The sequence below is a fragment of the Falco rusticolus genome, chromosome 11, assembly GCF_015220075.1.
Source record: "Falco rusticolus isolate bFalRus1 chromosome 11, bFalRus1.pri, whole genome shotgun sequence".
NCBI classification, from domain to species: Eukaryota; Metazoa; Chordata; class Aves; order Falconiformes; family Falconidae; genus Falco; species Falco rusticolus.
The window spans coordinates 30,527,634-30,549,250 of NC_051197.1; the positions used below are offsets into that span (position 1 = coordinate 30,527,634).

A 21,617-nucleotide genomic window follows, 5' to 3' on the forward strand; every position below is an offset into this window, starting at 1 on the left:
AAGGAAACAACACAGATTTAAATAACAAGCAGCCTAACACAAACTGCAGGAAAGAAGATCAGGCCTCAGTCCAGCCAGTAAAGCACTGAAGCATGTGCCAAACCTCGAAATCAGCAGCACTAATATCTTCAACCTCAGGCACACATTTAAGTGCTTAACTGGAGCCTTGGGGCTGAAGACAAATGAGCAATCAATTAGAAACCTCTGCTATGGCAGCCCCTTCTGCCAAGTCATCTGCCAGATCTGGGGAAGAAATGACAGCCCTTGTCAGAAGGGCGCTTAGCCATGCATTGCATTGTGGATCAAACATGTCAATACATGTTACTTTTTTTAAAACTTGGGCCAGTTTGATTAAAATACTGTATACCACGTTCTGGTTTACTTACTGAGGGTTAAAAAAAGAAGCCAGTTGATGAGCTTGCAGAAAAACGAAGGTGGAATAAACTACAAATCACACCTGAACCTCTTCAGGTGTGATTTTACACAGGTATTCATTCAGGTGTCAGTAAGGATTCATTTTACAACGAATCATGTTTGCCTAAACGGCTGTGTAACCCATCCCAGCCCCACGGCACTGCAGGTGAGGATCTGCAGCGCAGAGAACTAGCCTGCCTGGCCCGAGTCACACAGCAAGGACCAGCTGGCTCCTTGTTATTTTCTGAAGCCAGAAAGACAAACAGCCAAGGGTAACTCTGAACCGCAAGCTCCGGTTCTTGGACTGACGCTTCTGGCTATCGTGTTCAGAGTGAGCACAAACAGACAGTCTCCTGAATGCCTCCACGCTGGAGGATGCAGTATTTGCACTCCCACCCCTTATGCTTCTTTCCAACAATGCCAAACGCGGACAACCAACCAGTGCAACAACAGGAGGGCCTCTCCTCTGGCAACCAGGGCTGTGCACGTGTCAGCAGCAGCATAACTCTGCCAGGTGCTGTTGAATTTGGCTGTACAAGCACTGGTAAGCTGCTCAGGACTAAAGGAGATGCACAAAGCTGTGGTATTTCTTTCCGCTCTACCACTGAGCAGGGACCACAGGCAGACTACTTATAGCATCAATATGGCAATACCAGAAGAGTGGAAGGTGATGGTACTTCCCCATGTATATGGAAGCCTCTGGTTTTACATTTGAGGCCATCTCACAATGGAGAAATAATAGCAGCTTTTCTGTATGTGGAGCTAAAACTGCTTTGTATGTCGCATTTGCCCTGGAGGGTTAGTTTGACCTGAAATTTTCTAGGTGTAATCTAAGGACACAAAACAAAGCTTCGGCAGAACAAGATCAAAAAGGTATCTTATGTTTTACGGAAGTGTATTACAAAGTTAGCAGGCAGCAATCGTGATTTTTTTTCCCCCTTGCTTCATTCGGTCTTACTCAAGGGCAAAGCAGCCTGGTGACTCCTCACCTGCCTCCAGAAAAGTCATTTGATTACGAACTTACACATTACTTATCTGCCGGGCACACAAGAGTCGTTCTACACAGTGCTGGGTGATACACTTGCACTACAGTGGCACTGCCATGCTGACTGTATGTAACAAAAAAGTCAGACCAAAATGATTAGGCACAGATAATACCACCGTGTCCCACTTCGCTGCACTCTATAGCCCACTGCCCTCCCGTGTTTCTGCATATCTCTCCCTCCTACCCCAAAACTGTGCCCATACCCGAAGAAAGCAGAGAATTCAGAGCTACTTTACATTGCAGATTCTGCTACTCAACACAGTCCCTTGGGGATGAGACAGAGACCTCTGTACAAATTCACAGCCCTTTGACACTCCACCCTCAAGATTTACAGGTGTAGTGTCTGAAGGGCTTTTTGGAATGGTTTTGGTGCTAGCATGGACAGGTTCAGCTGTTGTCACCCCTCAGTCTTCCACAGAAGCCAACTAACACCTCCCTCAGCTCTGGCATTTGCTGCCAGTGTTTTAGGGCAGATCCAACCCCGCAGGCAAACGGGGTTTCTCCTCGGGAGTTGGTGGCCTGCCCAGAATGAGGGTTGATATTTATGCCCTCAGACAACAAGAGAAACTCCCTGTGTTTGCCAGGTATCTGGCCAAAATCCCAAACGACAGCCAAAATCAGTTTTAAATCATATACGGACGGCATATGTTCTCAGTGTGGGCAACTAAACCCTTTGCAACAGTAAAAGGTCCTTGTTTCACACACAGCATTGGTTGCAAATATAAAATATTATACACTTCATCACAACACAGTCCCCTTCACCTTCAATGCCAACATTTACTTGCAAACTTCTTGATCTGCCTACCTGGGAACTGGGCTGCTTGGGCTCATCCATCCGCCCGGGAGACTCGCTTTTTGATCTGTACCGCTCAGTCACAGCGACCATGCTGCCAGAAGGGCTAAATCTGTGGGGTGGGGGAAGAGTGTAAACGGAGTTTTTAGGGCATCAGGTCACTACGGTGTTTAGATCAACGGGTGAGCAATAGAGGCACCTGTATAGCATCTCTTCATCCTCACCAGCTAACACACAGGAGGCGGAACAGCGCAAGTATAAAGGAAAAACCAAGTCATACTGGTCTGTGGTTTCAGTCTTAACATCTGAAAAATAAAACTGAGTCATTTGGCTTCCAGTTCAGTAACAGTGCTTTTTGGTTGCTATCGCAAGTACAGCAGTATGGGCCCGGTGACTCAGGAACTGCACAACAGGAGGAGAAACCATTTCTCTAAGGGCACCTTGCATTCACCTCCCACGCCCTCCTCCCCCTGTCCAAGTGTGAAAAAAAAGTGACGCGATAGACTCCAGGTGAGAAACAGTGGATACTGAGTGCACTGCAAAAAACTATGCTTGAGGCTAGCTGATCCATGGAAAAGAGTTAAGGAACTAGGAAAGGATTGCTTTCCCAAGGGCCAGAGCTCAAGATCACTCCTAATGACTGATTTATTAAGTGACAAGTGACAGAATATCCACTGCTTCCAGGTAGCTGCTCCCCCATGGGACCAGAGGGATTGAGTTAGAAGAGAAGAGAGGCAGATGTGAGGGGAAACCCCAGAAATACAAACACCCCCCCACCAAACACAACAGACCTGCCCTTTACCAGATCCGTTCTTTGGTCTGAGCTAAGGACAAGAAAACAAATGCTGGAGTAGAGGGGAAGCAGATGGATGGAGAATCAAAACGCAACGGATTTCACCACCTATTTTCAACAAAGGCTTTCTGCTCTCTCATATAAATCAAAACAACGGCAGAGGCTGATGGGTTCCCCACTTCAACCGCTTCAGAAGAAGTAAACCCATGACCCACTGCTGTCCTGAAGCATTGGGAAGAATATTTCCTTTTGACCTACAGCTGATGACCGTCTTGTTTCTCAGACAGAACCACCCTCACATCTTCAGGCCAGAAGGCATCGTTGCAATGACACTTTGCATAACACATAGTGACCTCGTTAACTCTCATGCTGAGCCCGGTACCTGCTGAGGCTGAACACCTTTAAACAAAAATCCCACCTCAGCTGAAACACCGAGCGGTAGAGATTCCAACCTATGCACCTCTAAGTGCTAATAATTAATTTTCCAAGCTAGCCTGTACCTAGAGATCTGGTCTGATCACTACCCAGCCAAAACACTGTAACCCAAACCAGACACGCTTCCTAACACCAGGGAAAAAACATTCCTTCAGTTCTTACGCTTAAGATGGCCACAGGAAAAAGAAGGGGGAAACATTCCAAAGCGACTAGCCCAGCCAAGTGAAAATCTTGCACAATCTCCTCTTAGGGTCAAGGTCAGTAATTAAATTAAAGAAAACTCACCTGTCAATCTCACTGCTGGTTGGCCTAACCACTTTGGCCCCGGAGGACCCTAACGCATAAGCCTCTTGGCCCATAGATCCGTGGCCTGTGGTGTCAATCACCATAGCAGTGACCTCCTCAGCGCTGCTCCCATCTTCTCCTGATGGCTGATGCTCTGCCCCGAGCCACTCCTCCAGGTTCTCTGTTTTAATTCGTACTCCTCCCAACACCCGGACGTCGTCATCGTTCCGTCCCCCATGGTCTCCCATTCCCGTCTCAACGTACCACTGTCCCGCTCTGTTAATCCGTAGTATGGGCTCCCTGCCTTCCACATCCGAACTCTGCTCAATTATCTGGGGGCTGGTGGACTCCTCAGGTGGGCTGAGTTCCCGAATGTCCAGCACTGTGCTAACCTGGCCCAGGCGACTCCCCTTTGGGGTGTTGTGACGTGGGCTCAGGGAACGGTTCAGGTTTGGCGTCACCCGGTGAGACTCCGGCGGTCTCTCCTGATGCTTTGTCCTGGTCTGGCTCAGTTCCGCTTCCACCTCTGCCACGTTGATTTTGAAATGAATTCCCTCAAGAATCTGCGTGCATTTGTCTATGATGTGCTGCATCTGCAAGAAACTGGCGGCCGTTAGGTAACTGATGATGTCAGCCAGCTGCAGACATATCCTACCGGTATAACAAAAGGAAAGGAGCTGCTCGAAAACAGAAGGGTTCTTGATGACAGAAATGGAAACGGTGCTCATTTCGTTCAAGGACATGTGGTCACGGAAGTAGGGAGAGCTGGCAGCCAGCACCACCTTGTGAGCACGAAAAGCTTGCCCCTGCACGTTGACCACGATGTCACACAGGCGACCCTGCATGCGTAACTGGTTCAGGTGGCTCAGGACAGAGTTACTAAAGTCGGGAATCTCTAGCTGAATGTTCCCACTCTTCTCCATGGCTGTCCCAGTTCCAAGCGCACGACCTTACTGGAAAGGGGGGAAAAATACCATTGTTAACAGAGTTAGTCTATCATTTGCATTTAAAACATTTTTCACCTACTTTGATGCAGTTTGAGACACTGGGATTTTGAGACAACTCTCTCAACATTTAATTTACAAGGCCTTGCAGCAGTTCTCTGATCTTTATGCGCTGTACACCACCTTTCACAACCACTATGTTAAACCAGTCCCCGATAGATCCCCATTCCCCATGCCTTAAGTGCTCAAAACAGTTTGTTCTGTCAGCCTCAATAAAAGCACATTTGCATTGTAAAAAGAACATTAAAAATGGTTCAGGTACTAAAAATAGACTGCTGATTGCATAATGGATTAAAATGCTTAGCACTTGTACCTTCTAAGCACTTTGAAAAAAAAGCAATATTGTTATCCCTCCTTTTAGAACAGGAATCAGGAAGGAGACACCAGGACCTACGTTCTCCTGAGAGACTTTTCAAAAGCTGACCAGCACATATTTGACCTCAGGGCATCTCAGGTACACAGTTAAAACCAAGATACTCATCATATGTGGCGTTTCTGACACATGGCAGAAAAGATATAACAGGATGGCGAAAGAAAAAGAACAGAATCCCGTTCTAAACACCAACTTATCAGAGCATCCACTGGGTACAAGTAAATCCCTAGCAAAAAGCTGGCGTTTGTGTTGTTTGGGATACTGCACACAGCAAAAGAAAACTTAGGAGCAATGGGGATTAACAACCTAGCTCTCCTAGCTTCCCTTCCATAATTCATTTTCCTATAATCATCGCATTTCATTTTGGCAAAGTTTGAAAAGGAGCCCTGACCATATATGGTAAAAATTCAGAATGATCCAAAATTAGACGTAAACTCGCCCAAAAAGAAAAAAAAAAAAAAAAGAAAGGAGAGTAAATAAGCTTGTTAAAGACCACTCACGGCATGAACAGCTTCCAAGCTGGATGGCATCTGAAGTGTCAATTAAGCAGTGTGCTGCAGATATCAAAACAATTTCAGGCAGGCTGGGAATACTGAGGCTCATAGTGCCCACTCTGAGAAATCTCAGAACTGAAGGGACTAGCACACAGGAACGCATGTGTGCCTTTGAAGACATTTTTTTAAAATTTATGAATGCTGCAGGATAGCGCATGTTCATATGCCCAAGCAGACTTTGTGCAAACTTGGCAAAATAGGTGTCACACGCCGATCAAAGACGGGAGCGAGGTTCTGCTTGTGATCTCGGGAACAGAATTAAGACTCAAAACGGAGTCAAGTGCCAAGGAATTTTATTTGCCCGACAACAGGTTTGCAAATGCAAAGGAGAGAGTGAGGGATAAAGAGAGAAAAGAAGGAAAGAAAGAAGGAAGGAAAGAGTTCACAGCAATAGCTACCACCCTGGAGCTGCGGTGTCCCAACACTCCGATTCGTTTCCAAGTCCGGTGGGGAAACGCTCTGTCCGATGTTGGTTGGTTCCGTTCTTTCATAAGGTTGTCATGAGCAGTCCTGCTTAATCACACCTTCCACCCGGCGGTGGTGCATGTGCCCAATACCATCAGGTGGTCCTCAGGGGTCTCCAGGCCCCTCAATCTCCACAACAACCCTGGGTCTGGGCGCATGCACAGGGGTTTGGTTAAGTTTCTCAGAATTAGCTCCCCTCATTGCTCTGCGGTGTCAGTCGGTGGTTTTCCTGCCATAGCAATGTTGGGACAAACATCTGCCGTGGCAGTGGTGTTGGTTTCCTGCCATAGCAGTGTTGAGATAAACATCTGCCCTGGCGGTGGTGTCGGTTTCCTGCCATAGCAGTTTGAGATAAACATCTGCCGTGGTGGTGGTGTCAGTTTCCTGCCATAGCAGTGTTGAGATAAACATCTGCTGTGGCCGTGGTTTTTAACTGACGCAGTCTCTTACAATATGTTACTAAACCTGAAGCTGCAGGACAGCCTGTCAATCTTGTGAAGTCATGCAAAGAGATTACTAAATGGCTGGATGGCTGCGTGTCTCTGGGGTAGGTGAGATCAGGGGTGCACAGAACTTCACAAGGTACAGCTTAACAGCATCACGTCTTAAGGCTTCTTCTCCCCTTCCCCTATCTTGAGAAGAAAGCAGCAAAACCCACAAAAATCAAGGAACTATAGCACACAGGTCTGCATCAGCGCAACATTAAGAGCAGAACTTCAAATGCACAAAACAAGGTAAAATAGAAAATCCGACACCTTACCTGTAACGTTACAAGTAACATGCAAAGGGGAGGAAACGGGGCTGTTAACTTGTTGTTTTCCTTTTTTCTTCTGATGTAGTAAGAAGGTCTGAAAGCTTTTTGCCCCCTTCCCCTTTAGGAGGAAAAAAGAAAAGAAAGAAAAAATGTAGCACAGAAGAACTGGATTCTCCTAAGCACAATCAAGAATGTCAAGCTTCATCATTCTTTGTTTTGCTGGAGGATACAGCAGCAGGATTAGCTAACCATTACATGATGTCCCACCCCAAACCACAGAGAAACACTGAATCTTATCAAACTGATCTTTCCCCACTCTCTGCTCAGTGTTTGTGTTGTACTGATTGCTGTTAAAATAAAAAAAATGGAGGTGCAAACATCGTCAGTCATTTCCTCTCTTAAGAAGCTGGTGTCTCTGGCACTAACCCTGCAGCATTTAAACACATGCAGGGTTTTCCTCAAATGAGCCGTCTCACTTACAGGAACACTCACACGGCCAAAATCACATTGAGCATGTGCAAATGTTTACAGGACTGGGGAGCCTGTAATCTCATAATCTTCCCAAACCACCAGTTCCTAAAGCAATAAACCCCAAAGCATTCTCTTAAGGAAGGCAAGCGAAGGCAAGGGGCGCAGGCAGCCCTTGCTAGGTGAAACACCCCTGCCGAGGCAGCAAGCGCCCAGGTAGGCTCACGCAGGGAGGCGAGGATGGAGAGAGAGGCTGACTTCTCCTTTCTCAGGGGGTCAGCTCAGGACACACAGAGAAGGGGAAAAAACTTAACTGCTGAGCGTGGCTGTACAGCCCTGGTCAGAAGTCAGCTGCTCCCAGGGGAGCCCGAAAAACTATTTGCGAGCTTCTGCTCTGAAGGCAGGGAAAAGTCCACTGCTGCTGATGGCAGGAGAAAAGGACCCACCTAGCTTCGTTCGGCTTAGTATCAAGGAGCAGCATTTTAGGATATGCTTTGGGGACAACCTCAGTCGGAGGCTGGCAAAGGGGAATCTATCTTTTTGGTTCAAACTGCCCTTGTCAGAGGATGATTTCTGTCCTCCCAGGTAAGTGGTCTATCATAAGCTCAGGCACCTCAGCTGGCAGCACGATGACATCCCAATTTTTGTCTTTCTTGGCACTGGACTGCAAGTTCATCATCTCAGCCGTTCCCTGCAGGATGAGCAGGATCTCCTGCTGAGCAGTGCTCTTCACAGAGAACAAACTGAGACACTTATCTGTTTCTAATACAATTTAAAGTGGCACCAGCTGAGATTTAGACTTGCTTATCTCAGAAAATGCCTTTCACCCTTCGAGGCAATTGCCAAGTACTGAGACCAGGAGAAATTCTCCACACATCAGACCCTTGTGAAACGCCGGGACAGGACGCCCGCAGCAGCTGATGTTCGCTCCAATCTGTCCTTTGTCAGACAGCTGTCAAGCCGGGGAGCTACAGAGGAGGTGGAGCCGAAAACTCTGCTTTTAGGGCTAAGATTTACCACGACTGGTCAACTCGACTACTTTCAAATTACGGTGGGACCTTAATAAAGATTAAAACAATAGCAATTCTAAATTGAGAGGAGGGATGGTGCCTTCCTCATCCCTCCCTGCCTCAGCTGAAAAAGCGGATTTAACCGGGCTGGGCTCTTCCCGCTCAGTCGCTCCCAAGCGGGGATCCAGGCCTGCGCTCCCGAGGCAATCCCGGGGAATTTTTAGCGCTGACAGCTGCGAGAGGCGCCTGCGGACCCGAACCCGCCGGGGAAGGGCCGGAGCCCGCCCGCCCGAGCCCCCAGGGCGACCGCGAGCCCCGCCGTCCCGCCCGCGGGGCGCACAACGCGCCGCCCTCCTCCCGCGGGGTACAGCGCCGGCGGGGCCGAGCCCGGGGGGCGCCGCGGGGCCTCCGCCGACGGACGGGCCCGGCCGGCGGGGGCAGGGGGCAGCGGGCCCGGCGGCCCCCGCCCCGCGGTCCTGAGGGAAGGAGGGGCGGCGGCGGGGCGCGGCCGCACTCCCCGGCCCCCTGCGCCGGCCCCCGCGGGCGTGACGGCGCCTCACGGGCGGGGCGAGGCGGGCCCGGGCCTCCCCCCGCCCCACCCCGCCCCGCCCTGCCCTGCCCGGCCCGCCGGGCCCGCGCCGCGCCGGTACCTACCTGGCGGGGGTGGGAAGGGCCCGCAGCACCGTCCCGGAAGCGAAACCCCCCGAGCGGGCCGCACCCCGGAAGAAATTTCCCGCCCGTGAGGCCGCGGCGCGCATCGCTCCCCCGCCCGCTGCCGCGCCGCGCCCCCTCGCCCCGCCTCGCCGTGCCCCGCCCCGCCGTGCCCCGCCCCCGCCGCGCGAGGGGGCCGCGCCCCGCCCCCGCGTCGCGCTCACGTGACCGCCGCCAGCGGTATATAAGGGGCGCGCAGGCCCACCGCCGGCCTTTTAGTTCCGTGGAGGCGTGGGGTGTGGTGGTTCCTTGCCGCCCGGCCGGTGAGTGGGGGGTAGCAGGATTCGTGCCTGCTGTGGGCCCGCGCCCCTCCGGGGGTTGATGCGCGGGCGCTGCCGATGGGGCTTGATCCGCGATGGGCGCTGGCGGGGAAGGATGGGGGCGGATTGAGTCGCCGGGGCCCGACCTGCGGCCTAGGCCGCTGGGGCAATGTGAGGGGACTGGCCTCGTGGCGGCCCGGACGGGGCTGGGCTGGCAGCGGCGGGCGCTTGTGCGGGAGAGGGGAGCCCCCCCGAGCTGCGGGCGGAGGCCGCCGGTGCAGGCCCGGCGGGGAGGGCAGGGCAGCGCCCCGCGTGTGAGCGCTGCGGCCAGGGCTCCGGGCTGGCGGCCCGGGGTGCCTGCTGAGGCGGGGTTTCCCTTACCGAGACTCGCCTGGGAGCCCTTTTCCCGTGGGAAATACTCCTGAAAGGTGGCGAGCTGGCATGTGCCTGCCGCAGAGATTAGCGCTAGGGCTTCCCCCCCCCCCGCCCACAGCTTCTGCACTAGACTTCAAGAAGTGTTGTGCCAAATGTATTGTTGTAGGATTAAGGGTTACCCGCTCCTCTGTTAAGCTAATGCTTGGAAGCAGCTGCCAGGCCGGGGAGGGCCATTTCATTATGGGGGAGGTGGAGGTTGTCCCCTGCAGAACATCTTATTAGTAGATGAGGAGACGGCCTTCCCTGTCTCGTGATCTCTGGGCAATAGTTAACTTTCTAAGTGTTACAGCTAAAGGCCTCGTGATAACAAAGTAGTGTGTTAGCTCACTTGGAGTTCCACGTGCCTGCACATGATGAAAACTATGTTGGTAGGGACATCTGAGAGGGTGATGAATACCAACATATCTGAGCTGGGCATGGAGTAGTGTGTGGTGATGTACCTGGGATGGCTGAAACGCTGCACAGTCCTTCCTGAGCAGCCAGAGGAAGTTTGGGACTGGTTGACTAACTCTGTGGTTATGTGCTGGAATTGAAACTAGAAAATTAGCAAGTCGGGTGGTTCTGTCCTGCTTAAAAATAGGAGCTAGCGGTTATTTTTGTGGCCTTGTCTCTTCAAAGGCCTGATGTGTAGATGGCATCAGGTGAGAGCTATAAGGTTGAATTTTACGTAGTTTTCAAAGAGTATGTGAACATCTTCATTCTTAAAACTTACAGATGCTTTCTTGTTTACAGTTTAAGATGCATCAGCTACACTTTTCGCATTTACAGCTGCAAAACAGGTAGGTGTTGCTTCTGAAATAGTTTAAATGAAGAAATAATGTGTGGTGCACTTAACAGTAACTGGCCTGGAGTAGTGTGGTGTCTCTTCAGGCACCTCACTCTTCTACTGGGAAGTCACCTGTTTCTCTGTATTGGAAAGTAGATGTGGGGCTCCTGTTTCTGAACCACCCTGTATTCAGACTACAATAGTACCTACCCTAGGTGCCTTTTTTCCTTCACTACTGCTGTTTCATCATCCACAGCAATAGTTTGTTTGGAGAAAAGTGCCTGATGCATGCTTGAAAAAACATGTAGCTGTCAGGATTGATGTTGACTAAATCAGAGAGCCTATGATGGTTTCAGTACAAGAGTAGTGGACAGAAGTGATTTCTGAAAACCCTGTGCTGAGGCTTTTTTTCTGTGCTTAGTGTTGCTGCCAGGGTACTACCTAGTTCTACAAGCATCTGAAACTGTTGCCTCTCTTCCAGATCTGCCACAGAGTATGGGGACCTGATGCTACTTCACAAGGTAAAAAGTACTTATTGAAAATTCAACATAGTGTCTTCTAATACCATCATCAGCAGGCAGACTTTATTCTTGGAGCCAAGTTCTCCCTGTGGTGCCACAATGATGACATTTATTTGCTACTCTTGACCTAGAGGATGACGAGCACTTTTACCACCATAACTTTCCGCTGAGGCACGACAACTGAGAACTCCCCCGATGTTTTGACTTCTGAATATAGTGTTCATAAGCTTCTTTCTTACAGGATCTGAATCATGCACTTGGAAGACTTGCAGAAGAAACATCACCTGGTGAGAAATGTGTAGTCTGTATATGGGATTTCTTCCATGGAGCTGCTGAAACACTGCAGTGGAAAGGATGGGCTGTGTAAAGTGGGAGGGCAGTACTTTGGGATTAATTTTCTCTTTTGGAATTAATTTGCAGAAAGATTTGATAACTTGCTAGTATTCAAAAGCTTAAATATTTCTTTGTTTTATTTGGAGAACTTCAATTTTTCAAAGCTGTCACAAGAGGTGATTGCTTGGTACTGTTGTTCCAAAGCAGATACAGTGATGATGGCATAGTTCAGCAGAATATCCTGTGACGAGTAGAGTTTTGTCTTTCGCTCCTGTCTGATGTATCTAGCTTTTGTGATCTCTTGGTAGGAGTTGTAGGCTCGGCCACAAAAGCTGAGGCAATCTGTTTTTCCGCTTTGTTGCAGGTGTTGGGAGATGAAGTGATAAGCTGTGCAAGGTAACTATTGTATTGCCTGTATCTGTAAAAACTAATTTGTATCTCTGATGTGTGAAAAGGCTGTGTGTGATGACTGCATAGTTCAGCAGATGACCCGTGGTGATCATACTGCAACTGTCTTTCGCTCCTATCTGATGCAGCCTCCTGTACCTTTAGGCAGTTAGACAACTTATGTGGAAAACTGAGAGTGAAACTACTTTTGCTTCATAAATGTGTTTTGAAAATATCTTGGTTGATCTGGTGTTAGTGCTTCAAGTTGTATAGAAGTGTTTTGTTTCTTTGCAGGCTGCTCTGGACAGAGGATGCCTGTGCCTCTAGTTTGAGAAGCTGTTTAACCTGTTACTGATCTTGGTGCCTAATTGAAGGTAATTGAAAAACACTTTTAAGATTTATGCTATGTTTGAGCTTCAGAGTTTGCTTTTGGAGATAAGAGGGTCTGAAAATCTATTTTGTTTCTGGAAAATCTGAAGCCAAGATACTAGTATTTGTAAGCTGCCTTCAGATCCCTTGTGTTTAACAATAAATGTGTTTTGTAGTCTTAAAGATGTGTAGAATCGGCCTGTTGAGACAAAAATGGTGAATGTGGCAGTACAATGAACTTGATACCTGAAATGTTCTTCCTGTTTTAGTCCAATTTAGATGTTTATGCCTAGTGCATGTTGCTGAACTTTGCAACTGAGAGGCTTGCTCCTTTCTGTAACATCAGCAGTCTTTGGAGTGAAGGAATTTGTGTCTCAAGGATGTTGAATGCTGGGGGATGGCTTTACACCCTCCTTGTGGAGGGGATGGGAGTGTTGCAGTATACTGTAGATGATGTTGAATCAGGTCTCTGATCCTGATGAGGACACTTAACTAAGTGCTGATACAGTATTTCAGTGGAATTGTTCTTAAATGAAAACTTTCTGCTGGACCCTGTCTAACAGCAAATTTTCCTTTGCAGGCTTCCAGTGTGTTTCTCATTGGGTGTAAGTACTTTTAACTTTGCAAGTATTGGCATAAAAAAAATGCCTAGAAGTGAAGTATTTAACTGCATGTGAGCTGTGGGGGTGGTGGTGCAAGGGGCCACCGTTGGCTGCTGCGTGCATCTTGTCCAAAATGGGAGGATGTTTAAGGGGAGAACTGCTAGGCAAGGCCCGGCAGTGTGAGCTGCAGTTGCTCTGGTGGCACTATTTGTGTATTTGCCCCCTTCCCTGTAGCAGTCTTAGCCTAAAGCAGATAGCTGTCCAGTGCCTGTGAGCTGCCTGCGTGATGAGATGTGACTACCTTGACTTCAATCATGGAGGTCTCCTATTAGCTCTATCTGACTTCAGGCACCTGACTAGATTTCATCCTTGCGTGCTTGTTTGTGCGCTGTCCTGATGCCTTGCTTTGTTCCAGGGCTGGCATGCTGGAGCTGGGAAGTGGTGCAGTTACTAGTGCTACCAGTGAAAGTAAGTTGCTGGCAAATGTGTGTGACTGGTTGGAACTGTGTGATAGGGGATGGGGAGGTTGCTAGATGCTGGCTTCTAATCGCAGTGCAGGTGCAGTGTTAAGCAGAAGGTTCCTGCAGGATTCTTGCCTCTCCCAATAGATCACAGGTTACCAGCAGCCTGCAGGGCTCGCTCACCCAAGGTGCCAGGGACTGAATCTCATACTTCATGACCAAGATAGTGATGATCGTAACAGTAACGGACAGAGGAGTTTCTGGAAGCCTTAATGAGGCTTTAGAAGCAACATCAGTATCAGACTGATGTTTCATTTTCTTACATGTATCCTAGGTTTGAGAATGGAAGAACTGCTGAGTACTTAGACAAATGAAACTTACCAAGTAAGAAGCTTGCTTCTCAGTTGCCATAATTTTTTTACTATTTGAAAATGTTAACTCCTTTCTGTAACTGAAAAGAAAGTGTGGGCCAGTTGAAATACATAACTGCTATGGACTACCTGACTTTCTAGTTAAGTGTGGTAGCCTGACAGTGCAGAGCTTGTGCTAACCAAAGACCATACAGTTACTTGCTGTTTTAACTTTTTGCTGGTTAAGTAGTGGGGGTTTTGCAGGGAGTAGCACTGATCTTCAGCAGTTGGAAGTAATGTGGTAAATTACCTCAACAGCTAGGTTAGAGATTTGATGTGAATGAACATGTGGGTGGGGGTAAGGTCTGAAATACTGAGGCTGAGTCCTCTTAAGAAACAAAAGTAACAAAACATTAACCTTCTCTAAGCGTGTGTACTGTTCATGATGAATAATTCTAAGCAATGGGAATCTCTCTGAGAGAGGCTGAGGAGGACTTCTATGCTGAAACAGTACCCATGTGCAAACTGACTCTTGAAGCTCTGCCAAGGAGAGTGTGTTAATAAAATTTCACTTGTTACAGGGTGAAGCTGCTGGGGAGTTTGTGTGAGAAACAAGTAACTTAAGTCTGAGGTAAGTGTAGAGTACTTGGATTTTGGTAATTACTGGAATACGTGTCTTTGTGCTAAATGCCTAGACAGGGGTGCCTAAAATTAGTCCAATAATAAATCCGATCTTTCCTTTGTTGTATTCTTTCTCCTACTCTGCTACTGTGGGAATAAAAGTGTTGTGCTTGAAGGAAGAATGCACTTCTATGCAGTTCTGAATTTGACTTGAAAAAGGGCTGCTTTTGTGCAGATCCCCTGACAATTCCTGAACTGTGGTCAATGGTGAATTTGAGTTGTTTGTATGAACAGAAGGTGTGGCCTCAATGACTAAAAACTGTGTTTATTGCTGGTTTTCTTCACACAATGGAAATAGTAAAGGAGCTGGATCAGTGGAGACCACTTAGTCAATACATTGTTGATTATGTAGTAGTGCAAAACGCATCAGCAAATGTAACTCTGACAACTCACATCCGATGTATCCAATTAGTCTGAACTGACCCTGTAATGCTGCACTTAAACTAAAAAGAAGACACAACCCTATATGCTGTGGTTGTCACTACCCAGGATTTTTTGCTGATCTTGGTTACATTGGCCATATACAAATTTAAGATTAAGTTGTAATGATTACTGCACAAACTTGTTTCCTCCAACAAGCCTGGCTTTCCTGTCTATAGGTTTTCAAGATGATTTCTATGGGACTTCTGTTTTAGGTATCAAAACTCAGTGGATACAGCTATGTTGGGGAGAGACAGTATCAAAAAACTAGTAACATTGTAATTTTCCCCAGTTATTCCAGTATTAGTAATTTAGTATTTCCAATCTAGTTAGGATTTGTAAACTTTGTATTTGGTGTTGGGTGTTGCAAGCTGAAGTTCTTGTCAGCTGCCAGCCGAAACGTAGCCTCTTTGTAGATAAAATTGGTTTGGTGAGTAGAATTTCATAGATGAGTAATTTAACTTGGATATAGTGATGTCCGTTATTCTGAAACAACTTCTTTTTCAGGAAAGGACTGTGCTGTCTGCAACCTCATTAGGTAAGATCACACAGCAGATGAATTGTTTAAAAATTTCTGGGAATATTTGTACCCACTGATGAAACTTGATTCTGCCAGATGAATTACTATGATATTACAATTTCCGTTCCACTTTTGTCTGAGGTTACAAAGCTGCTGTGAAGCTTTTAGCAGTTGTGCTGCTGCATATGTTAATTGTGTTTTCTTGCTTTAGGTAGGGAGGCAACTTCGAAACCACTGTATAAAAAACTGAGAAGGTGAGTGTAACTGGAGTAATAATGAAATTTATTTGCTGGAACAAATGATGATAAAAACCTTAGCTTGAACTCTCTCTCTGAACAGAGATGAAAATCTAAGGTCTGAGGTGTTCTCAGCAAGCTTCTTGTGCTGGTTTGGTGCCTTACAATGGTTCTTATGTCTGTCTTAATAGGTGGAAGATTGCAGAATAATAGGTTACACTTGCATGAACAGCATTTAAGCCAAGGGGTTTTTTTACCACACTGATATTTTTTGCCTGATACTGATTGGAACCAATAAAAATCTGTAAACTCTACCTGTTGTTGTGAACTGCTTTGTGACTTGAACTGCTTGCTGTAAAACAGCTCTGGGCTGCTTTACAAGAGCTTCAAATGGTTGATTTAGAGCAGGGACTAAACTACTTTATATGGTAGTTCTGCAGGTGTCTTAACTCTAGGTGGCAGATACTGCTAGTGTGCAGACTGCAGTTGACCTGACCAATACCAAGAATTTGACAAAGCTAAATAATTGTAGTAATTAGTGGCTTATAGGTGAGAGCTAAACACTACTTTTGTATTTGCTCCTAAAACTACAGGCCACCAGTAAGTTTGGTGTTACATGTACAGATGCAGGTGTGCATAGAGTAAGCATACACCTTGGAGGCTCAGCCCTCTTCTGCTGGACTCCTGGTCTAACCTGATCACTGGCATTAGTCTGGAGGAAAAGAGCATTCAGCCTCCATGAGGGCAAAAAAAAATACTTCAGTGAAGAGGTGGTTGATTTTGATAGTACTACTTTTTAAAGTTAACTGCTTATGAGGCACTAAGGCCTGCTAAGGTATTCCTGCTTGGGTTTCTTGGAAAAAATAACTTTCCCCATCTTTCTGTTGTCTTGGGAGTTCCATCAGTACGCGAAAAATCAGCTCTATGAAGAACTGATTCTCCATAACACTTGAGCTATTGCTGTAGCACTTTAAATGAGAAGTTAAAGCTTAGACATTCAGACTGTTCTGCAGGAATATTTTTCAGATTAGTGTTCCCTGGAACCTTAAGAGCAATATCTCCTGCTCCAGCTGGTACAATATATGTCAAGTTACATCTCATAGAAAGAGCTTAAATCTTCTTGGCCAGAACAGTATTTCATCCTCAAGAAATGAGTTAGACATGATTCTGTGTCCATGTGCAAATTAAATCTCTTCTGCACTAAAGCAAAAGCCATTATTAAGGTCTGTTTTCATCCAGAGCTGATTAGTAGCCTCTTAGTATTCCCCCCAGCATTATTATTTTTTAAAATACCACACTTCATTGTGCCTGTTAAAGAGCTTGAAGGGACTGTCATAGCCTGCAGTGTAGAAGAAGTCTTCATGGAATGGTTGGCCTCTGTTTCTTAAGATTCTGGCCAAGACTTCAGCTTCCTCAGCGTATTTCTCTGGGGAAGCAAATCCACCGAAGGACCTGGTAGGAGTGAAAAGGGAGGAGTTAAGAGTTTGAGCCCCCCTGCTGCTTCTTTTCACAGAAGGGAGCTCCAGACTTAAAAAAAAAAAAAATTAGTGTTTAAACACTTGTGGTACAGCAGAACTAGCTGTTCAGGAGTATATGGCTGTATTTGTTACTTTAAAAAGTAGCATTTAAAAACAGAACAACCCACACCTAAGTTGCTTGGAATTATGAGAGCATTAGCTGGCATGGACTGTTGCCTGTGGCTTTGATAGAGGCAGAGGGGGGCAAGTATAGCTTTGGGCGCTTTTCATGCGATGAGAGAACTGCCGTGTTCTGTGGAAGTTCAGGGCTCAACAGCAGGATATATCCATGGTTAAAAATAAGCTGTATGAAAAATTAGTTCAGACTCCTAGTAGATCAACTCCTTTCAGTAGCTGCCTTTGTCAGCTGTGCTGGTGCTGCTTACCGAACAAAGATGGCTGCTGCCTTCCTCTCTTCAATGAACACATCTGAGTCGGTGGGCTGTGGTGGGGAGTCCTGGTGTTCAAATGGCACAAAGAAAGAGATCTTGAAGTCTGCGCAGCCAGATTTTATCAGGCATGTCACTGGTACAGTCATGTCGATCTTCATTTCTAGAGGGGGGGTGGGGGAAAGAAATTGTCTAAGCTGCAAGCAAAGACAGTGCCTGAATGCTGCTGTGAATGGCAGTGCAGGCTTATCCTAAAAGCAGGTGGTCAAGCAGCCTCATGGCTGTAATGGCTTAGTGGAGTCACAAGGGTGTTAGACCCAGAAGGGGAACTGCTGCATCCTGTAGCTCATCTACTGCTTTATACTATTCGGCTTCATCTCCTGTGTGTGCTTCTTGCAGTTTAAAATCGGCACGCTACCTTTTTCATTCTTCCCTTGGATGTAGTGGAAGAGTTTCCAGAAGCCCTGGCGCATCGCCTCCTTCTGGGTTTCTCCCCTAATGACAGTGCTGACCCACTTGGCTGTCTCATACTGACGCAGTTCGTAATCCTTTGCCTGAAAGGTAGCAAAAGTAACCATGAGATGAATATTAAGCATAACAAATTAATAGCTGCTTTTCCCAAACTGGCATGAAAATACTGTTGCAATGAGATAACACTGGGTGTCCTTTGCTGCAGGCACTAGGCACACCCCCAATGTCCAAAGTGTTTGATGCCTCCCTTGCAAAACCATGCTGTTCTGCTTTAGGCTGAGCTCTGCAGAGCTTGGAAACACGTGTTCCTCTGCCCCTTTACAATGAGGTGTGAATGGTGTGTATAGCGACTTCCCAGCTCCTCCATGCTCATCAGACAGAATCCCAAATCCACCTTGGCTCTGCAGCACCCTGACTGCAGAGAGCTCTGCTCCCCTGGCCTTCAGCCTTTACCGTCATCTCTGCTGAGCTCCACCGAGGGGACTGCAGATCCAGGGACAGAAACGTTTGCTTGAAGGATTTGATCATCTTGCCAGAGCTGAAAGGCAGACACAGTTCATTGGCCTCCCAACCAATACAGTATGAATGGGGCAGAAGAAACCCCTAGGGCTTTTCTGCCTGATGTTTCAGTTGTCCCTGAAATTGTGAAAGGCTTATCCCTAACGGTTCAACAAAAAGGGCTGAAATCTTTTAGCCCTGAAGGAACCAGGGAGAACCAGGACCAAGAAACAAACTACTTCCAGGCTGGTGTGGGGGTGTTCCTCCTTCAAGGTATTCTACCTTAGTGAGACCATTTCCTGGGTGCAAAACAGAAGGTTGGAATCCTACAAGTGGCACGTCTGTGTAGATGCACAAGTAAAAAGGACTCGCAGAGTTCAGCCAGTTTGCTCCTGGATGAGAAGGCATGGGTGGTGATGGTATTGACACTGCCTGTAACTTTATTGGGCCTCTCATAATAGCTGATGCCTTTCTTAAAGGCCTTTAGCCCCAGAGTCCTGTGAATAGAGGAGATTTTCTGTGTTTATGAATATGTAGCTACTTGCCCAGGGAGCCTTCACGGAAGGAAGAAGCTGAAAGCGTGAAAACACTCAACTTCCTCTTACTATCCTAAAACAAAGCGAGACGAAATAATCAAAATCACTATTGAAATAAGTGCATCTGGTTAAAGTCTTGAGATTTTAGGAGCTTTGATTTTGGATTTTTGTCATTGCCGGGCAGATTGTAGCCCATAATCTATATCCTGAGAAAGTCTCTGCTTTCTATTAAGTTACAATGTCCTTTGCACTTCACATTGCAACAACATAATGTAGTTAATTCAGCAGTTATCTTGATTCCTAGATCATAGAATGTTGTCTTCTCAGAGTATAACTTAATTGCATGTTTCCTGGGTAACAGCAGACTTTGAGATTATTTTTTATTTCTCTATCTCCTCAATTGTTTATAGCTACCCATACAACAAGAAGCCACTCTCCTGTCACTCAAGGCTCTACTTTCTCCATGGGCTTTTAGTATTAGCACAGCATATGCTGCCTGCAGTAGTAGTGGTACAGCATGTCTGAGTGGCAAGGGGAAATCCTGCCACCTAGGACTGCCGGCAGCGGCACTGTCTGTTCTTGAGGTCCAGAACAATGTTCTGGGTTGCGGTGGTATCTTAAATAGGAGTGATGGACCATTCGTAATCTGTGGTAGGCGTTTTTAAAGCCTTTAAGGTATGCCATCTTAAACATGGTTTGTGAATATAAGACCATGGCTGCTTTTGTAAAATCAAGAACTGCCTTGTGCTACTTGACTGCTTTCTTCACTGTTTCTGTTTTCTTCTGACATGCAGGCCACTGTTGAATGCTATTAATCCCGCTCTATACTCTGGTTTAGAGGTGGCTACAAGGAGTTTTCTCTTGGGCATCTATGAGGTTGAGAAGCTTTAAAAAAATACACCAAAAAATCCAAAACAAAAAAATCCACAAAACACCAAAAACCTGATGGCACTGATTTCGCTTACAATCCTTAAAGTAAGCAGTGAACTGGGCACTCGCGTGCTGAGCTTTTTCTAGCAGCTCCTTCAGTTGTCACTGTAGAGCAAGGGAGGATCAGAGGACCATGTAGCAGGAGACTGATGCCAGCAGTTAAAAGCAGGTGCTGTCCCCTGCCCTGTCCCAGCCTGAAGATACATCTTCAGCAGTCTTTACCAGAATGACTCACCACCGGGGACTCTGGTGCACGGTCCCCAGCTGGACAGTTTTACTCTAAAAACCTCTGTGTCAATAGTATTTACAAGTCAACGAAGCATAACAGTAAAGCAGGAATGCAATCATTTTATTAGAAGCAAATGTGAGGAATGTTACTGAAAATTCCTGTATTTTTTTTTTTCAATCCGTTGCCATTTCAAAGGCAAAGATGCTGCTCCTTTGCTGTCACTTCACTTTCCATTTCGCCTTGCTACACCTTGACATTGCTTCCTTTTATGTGCTGTCTGGGTATGTTAGAAAGCAGGGAAGTAAGCATTTCTCTGTCTCAACGCATGCTGTTGTAGTAGCTGCAGTGTGAGCTGGCTTGTCTCTGTACTTGCCGGTTCCAACCCCTCCCCAACACACCTGCTCTTAACTGCTGGTGAGATGGCTCACAGCTCTGTCTTTTATAACTTTGTGGCCAGTACTGTGGGTGACCACATGTAAGAAGTATTTTTGAATTACACGAAACAAATGGGGGTTTTTTGGGGGGAAGACAAACTGAGAAGAATCCTCCAAATATTTACAGTTGAATGAATTTTCAGATCTACAGGAAAGCTTAAGCTTTGAGATTTCCATCTGCTTATATAAATATTACTGGAGGGTGTTTGGGCTTTTTCTGCAGCTGTTAATACACAGGCCAAAGGGACAGAAAGCATAGTAGGCATTTTTACAGGTTACTGATGCCACAAGTAACTGTAACCAGAACATACCATTTCACAAGCCACTAATTATATTAAGAAAGTGGAGGAAGTAGATATACTTACGTTTTAAGCCGTCCTTATCCTTCCAGCTATCGCAGTCTGTCTGAGGCTGCACATACTCACAAGATGCTGCATGGCAGTGTTTATTTTAGTTTCATCAGACTCCGCCCATGCCTCAGCCTTACTGGTGGGAGATGCTGTTACAAAAACCAGAACGTTGTAGCCTTGTCCTCCTCTGGGTCTCATTGGAGAGCTCCCACACAGATGCCGAAAGCCCCACCCACACTGCCCACGAGGCAACGCTGGAGCCAGCGTGTGATCTGGCTCCATAAACAGTTTTGCACCCTTGTGTAACTTCCCCTGGTTTCCATGGCTTTGTTCCTACTTATGTCGGGGTCAGCAGTGGGCTTTGTGCTCTTGGGAGAAAGAATTTCACATAAATAATGTCTGTCCATGTCCCCCCTGACTCAGATTACATGAGAGTGATGGTACAGAATGGCAGCTTGTCCTTTTTACCCCGGGGTAAAATGGTAGGTAGAAATCTGGCTGCAAACTAAGCTGAGACCATCCTCACGAGATTTCTGCTGGCATGTTATGAAAGGCAGGCAGTGTTTTATAATGGCTGTCTGTTTTGAGCGGTATTTGAGACTAATCAGCCCCCTTAGCCCTTGGATATCTGCACAAAGGGGTTATACAAAGCTATTGTGAAATTATTTCCTGCTTGTAATACATAGAGTGAAGCTGAACTCTTCATTTAACCAGCCGCAATTCCAGACATACTTAGGTACCAGCACAATAGGGCAGATTAAACTTCACAGTTTGAGTCCTGAGAACACCTCCTGTGCTTGCCATGGTTTGTGCAAATT

General features: G+C 46.8%; 3 protein-coding genes and 7 non-coding genes across 23 annotated transcripts in view; 8 read left to right on the forward strand and 2 right to left on the reverse strand.

Moving 5' to 3' along the window:
* Positions 1-9,172, reverse strand: part of ZBTB37 (zinc finger and BTB domain containing 37) — a 27,259-nt gene extending 18,087 nt beyond the window's left edge. For 3 of the 6 annotated variants that reach the window (XR_005106654.1, XR_005106655.1, XR_005106656.1), the window contains exons 1-2: positions 3,766-4,718; positions 2,265-2,364 (exon numbers count right to left, since the gene is read on the reverse strand). Coding sequence is in view for 3 of the 6 variants with exons in the window: in XM_037403630.1 (XP_037259527.1) it covers positions 1,473-1,523; positions 2,265-2,364; positions 3,766-4,688 (1,074 nt within the window). In the remaining 3 variants the exon portion in view is untranslated. Of the gene's footprint in view, positions 1-24; positions 1,524-2,264; positions 2,365-3,765; positions 4,719-6,094; positions 6,794-6,921; positions 7,034-9,047 lie in introns of those variants that run through there. The other 3 variants (XM_037403628.1, XM_037403629.1, XM_037403630.1) reach the window with 3 other exon arrangements.
* Positions 9,173-9,261: 89 nt separating this feature from the next.
* NPL (N-acetylneuraminate pyruvate lyase) overlaps positions 9,262-21,617 on the forward strand; it is a 35,424-nt gene continuing 23,068 nt past the window's right edge. For 4 of the 9 annotated variants that reach the window (XM_037403600.1, XM_037403605.1, XM_037403606.1 and 1 more), the window contains exons 1-11: positions 9,262-9,367; positions 10,532-10,578; positions 11,047-11,086; positions 11,328-11,373; positions 11,784-11,815; positions 12,101-12,180; positions 12,756-12,780; positions 13,193-13,245; positions 14,170-14,219; positions 15,197-15,227; positions 15,421-15,463. The gene's annotated coding sequence lies outside the window, so the exon portion shown is untranslated. Of the gene's footprint in view, positions 9,368-10,289; positions 10,441-10,531; positions 10,579-11,046; positions 11,087-11,327; positions 11,374-11,783; positions 11,816-12,100; positions 12,181-12,755; positions 12,781-13,192; positions 13,246-13,572; positions 13,623-14,169; positions 14,220-15,196; positions 15,464-15,636; positions 15,760-21,617 lie in introns of those variants that run through there. The other 5 variants (XM_037403601.1, XR_005106646.1, XM_037403602.1 and 2 more) reach the window with 5 other exon arrangements.
* Positions 10,140-10,217, forward strand: LOC119155881. The gene has a single exon (XR_005106888.1). It is a non-coding gene; the product is annotated as a small nucleolar RNA SNORD74 (small nucleolar RNA).
* LOC119155886 lies at positions 10,904-10,970 on the forward strand. Its single transcript, XR_005106893.1, has one exon. It is a non-coding gene; the product is annotated as a small nucleolar RNA SNORD75 (small nucleolar RNA).
* On the forward strand, positions 11,179-11,260 carry LOC119155870. Its single transcript, XR_005106878.1, has one exon. It is a non-coding gene; the product is annotated as a small nucleolar RNA SNORD24 (small nucleolar RNA).
* On the forward strand, positions 11,624-11,706 carry LOC119155882. The gene has a single exon (XR_005106889.1). It is a non-coding gene; the product is annotated as a small nucleolar RNA snR60/Z15/Z230/Z193/J17 (small nucleolar RNA).
* Positions 11,873-11,958, forward strand: LOC119155883. The gene has a single exon (XR_005106890.1). It is a non-coding gene; the product is annotated as a small nucleolar RNA snR60/Z15/Z230/Z193/J17 (small nucleolar RNA).
* LOC119155871 lies at positions 14,023-14,101 on the forward strand. Its single transcript, XR_005106879.1, has one exon. It is a non-coding gene; the product is annotated as a small nucleolar RNA SNORD79 (small nucleolar RNA).
* Positions 15,278-15,353, forward strand: LOC119155878. Its single transcript, XR_005106886.1, has one exon. It is a non-coding gene; the product is annotated as a small nucleolar RNA SNORD47 (small nucleolar RNA).
* Positions 15,372-21,035, reverse strand: HEBP2 (heme binding protein 2). The gene is made up of 5 exons (XM_037403615.1): positions 20,815-21,035; positions 18,276-18,360; positions 17,770-17,905; positions 17,349-17,514; positions 15,372-16,897 (listed from the first exon to the last, which is right to left on the reverse strand). The coding sequence occupies exons 2-5, from the start codon at positions 18,348-18,350 to the stop codon at positions 16,723-16,725; spliced, it is 552 nt and encodes a 183-aa protein (XP_037259512.1). The 5' UTR covers positions 18,351-18,360; positions 20,815-21,035; the 3' UTR covers positions 15,372-16,722.

What these genes read in the sequence shown, in the direction of transcription:
- HEBP2 (XM_037403615.1), bottom strand. Translation starts at nt 18,350, where the DNA reads ATGATCAAATCCTTCAAGCAAACGTTTCTGTCCCTGGATCTGCAGTCC. An exon ending in CCAAGGGAAGAATGAAAAAG is followed by an intron (nt 17,515 to 17,769) that starts GTAGCGTGCCGA and finishes CCCCCCCTCTAG; the next exon opens with AAATGAAGATCGACATGACT. An exon ending in GCAGCAGCCATCTTTGTTCG is followed by an intron (nt 16,898 to 17,348) that starts GTAAGCAGCACC and finishes CACTCCTACCAG; the next exon opens with GTCCTTCGGTGGATTTGCTT.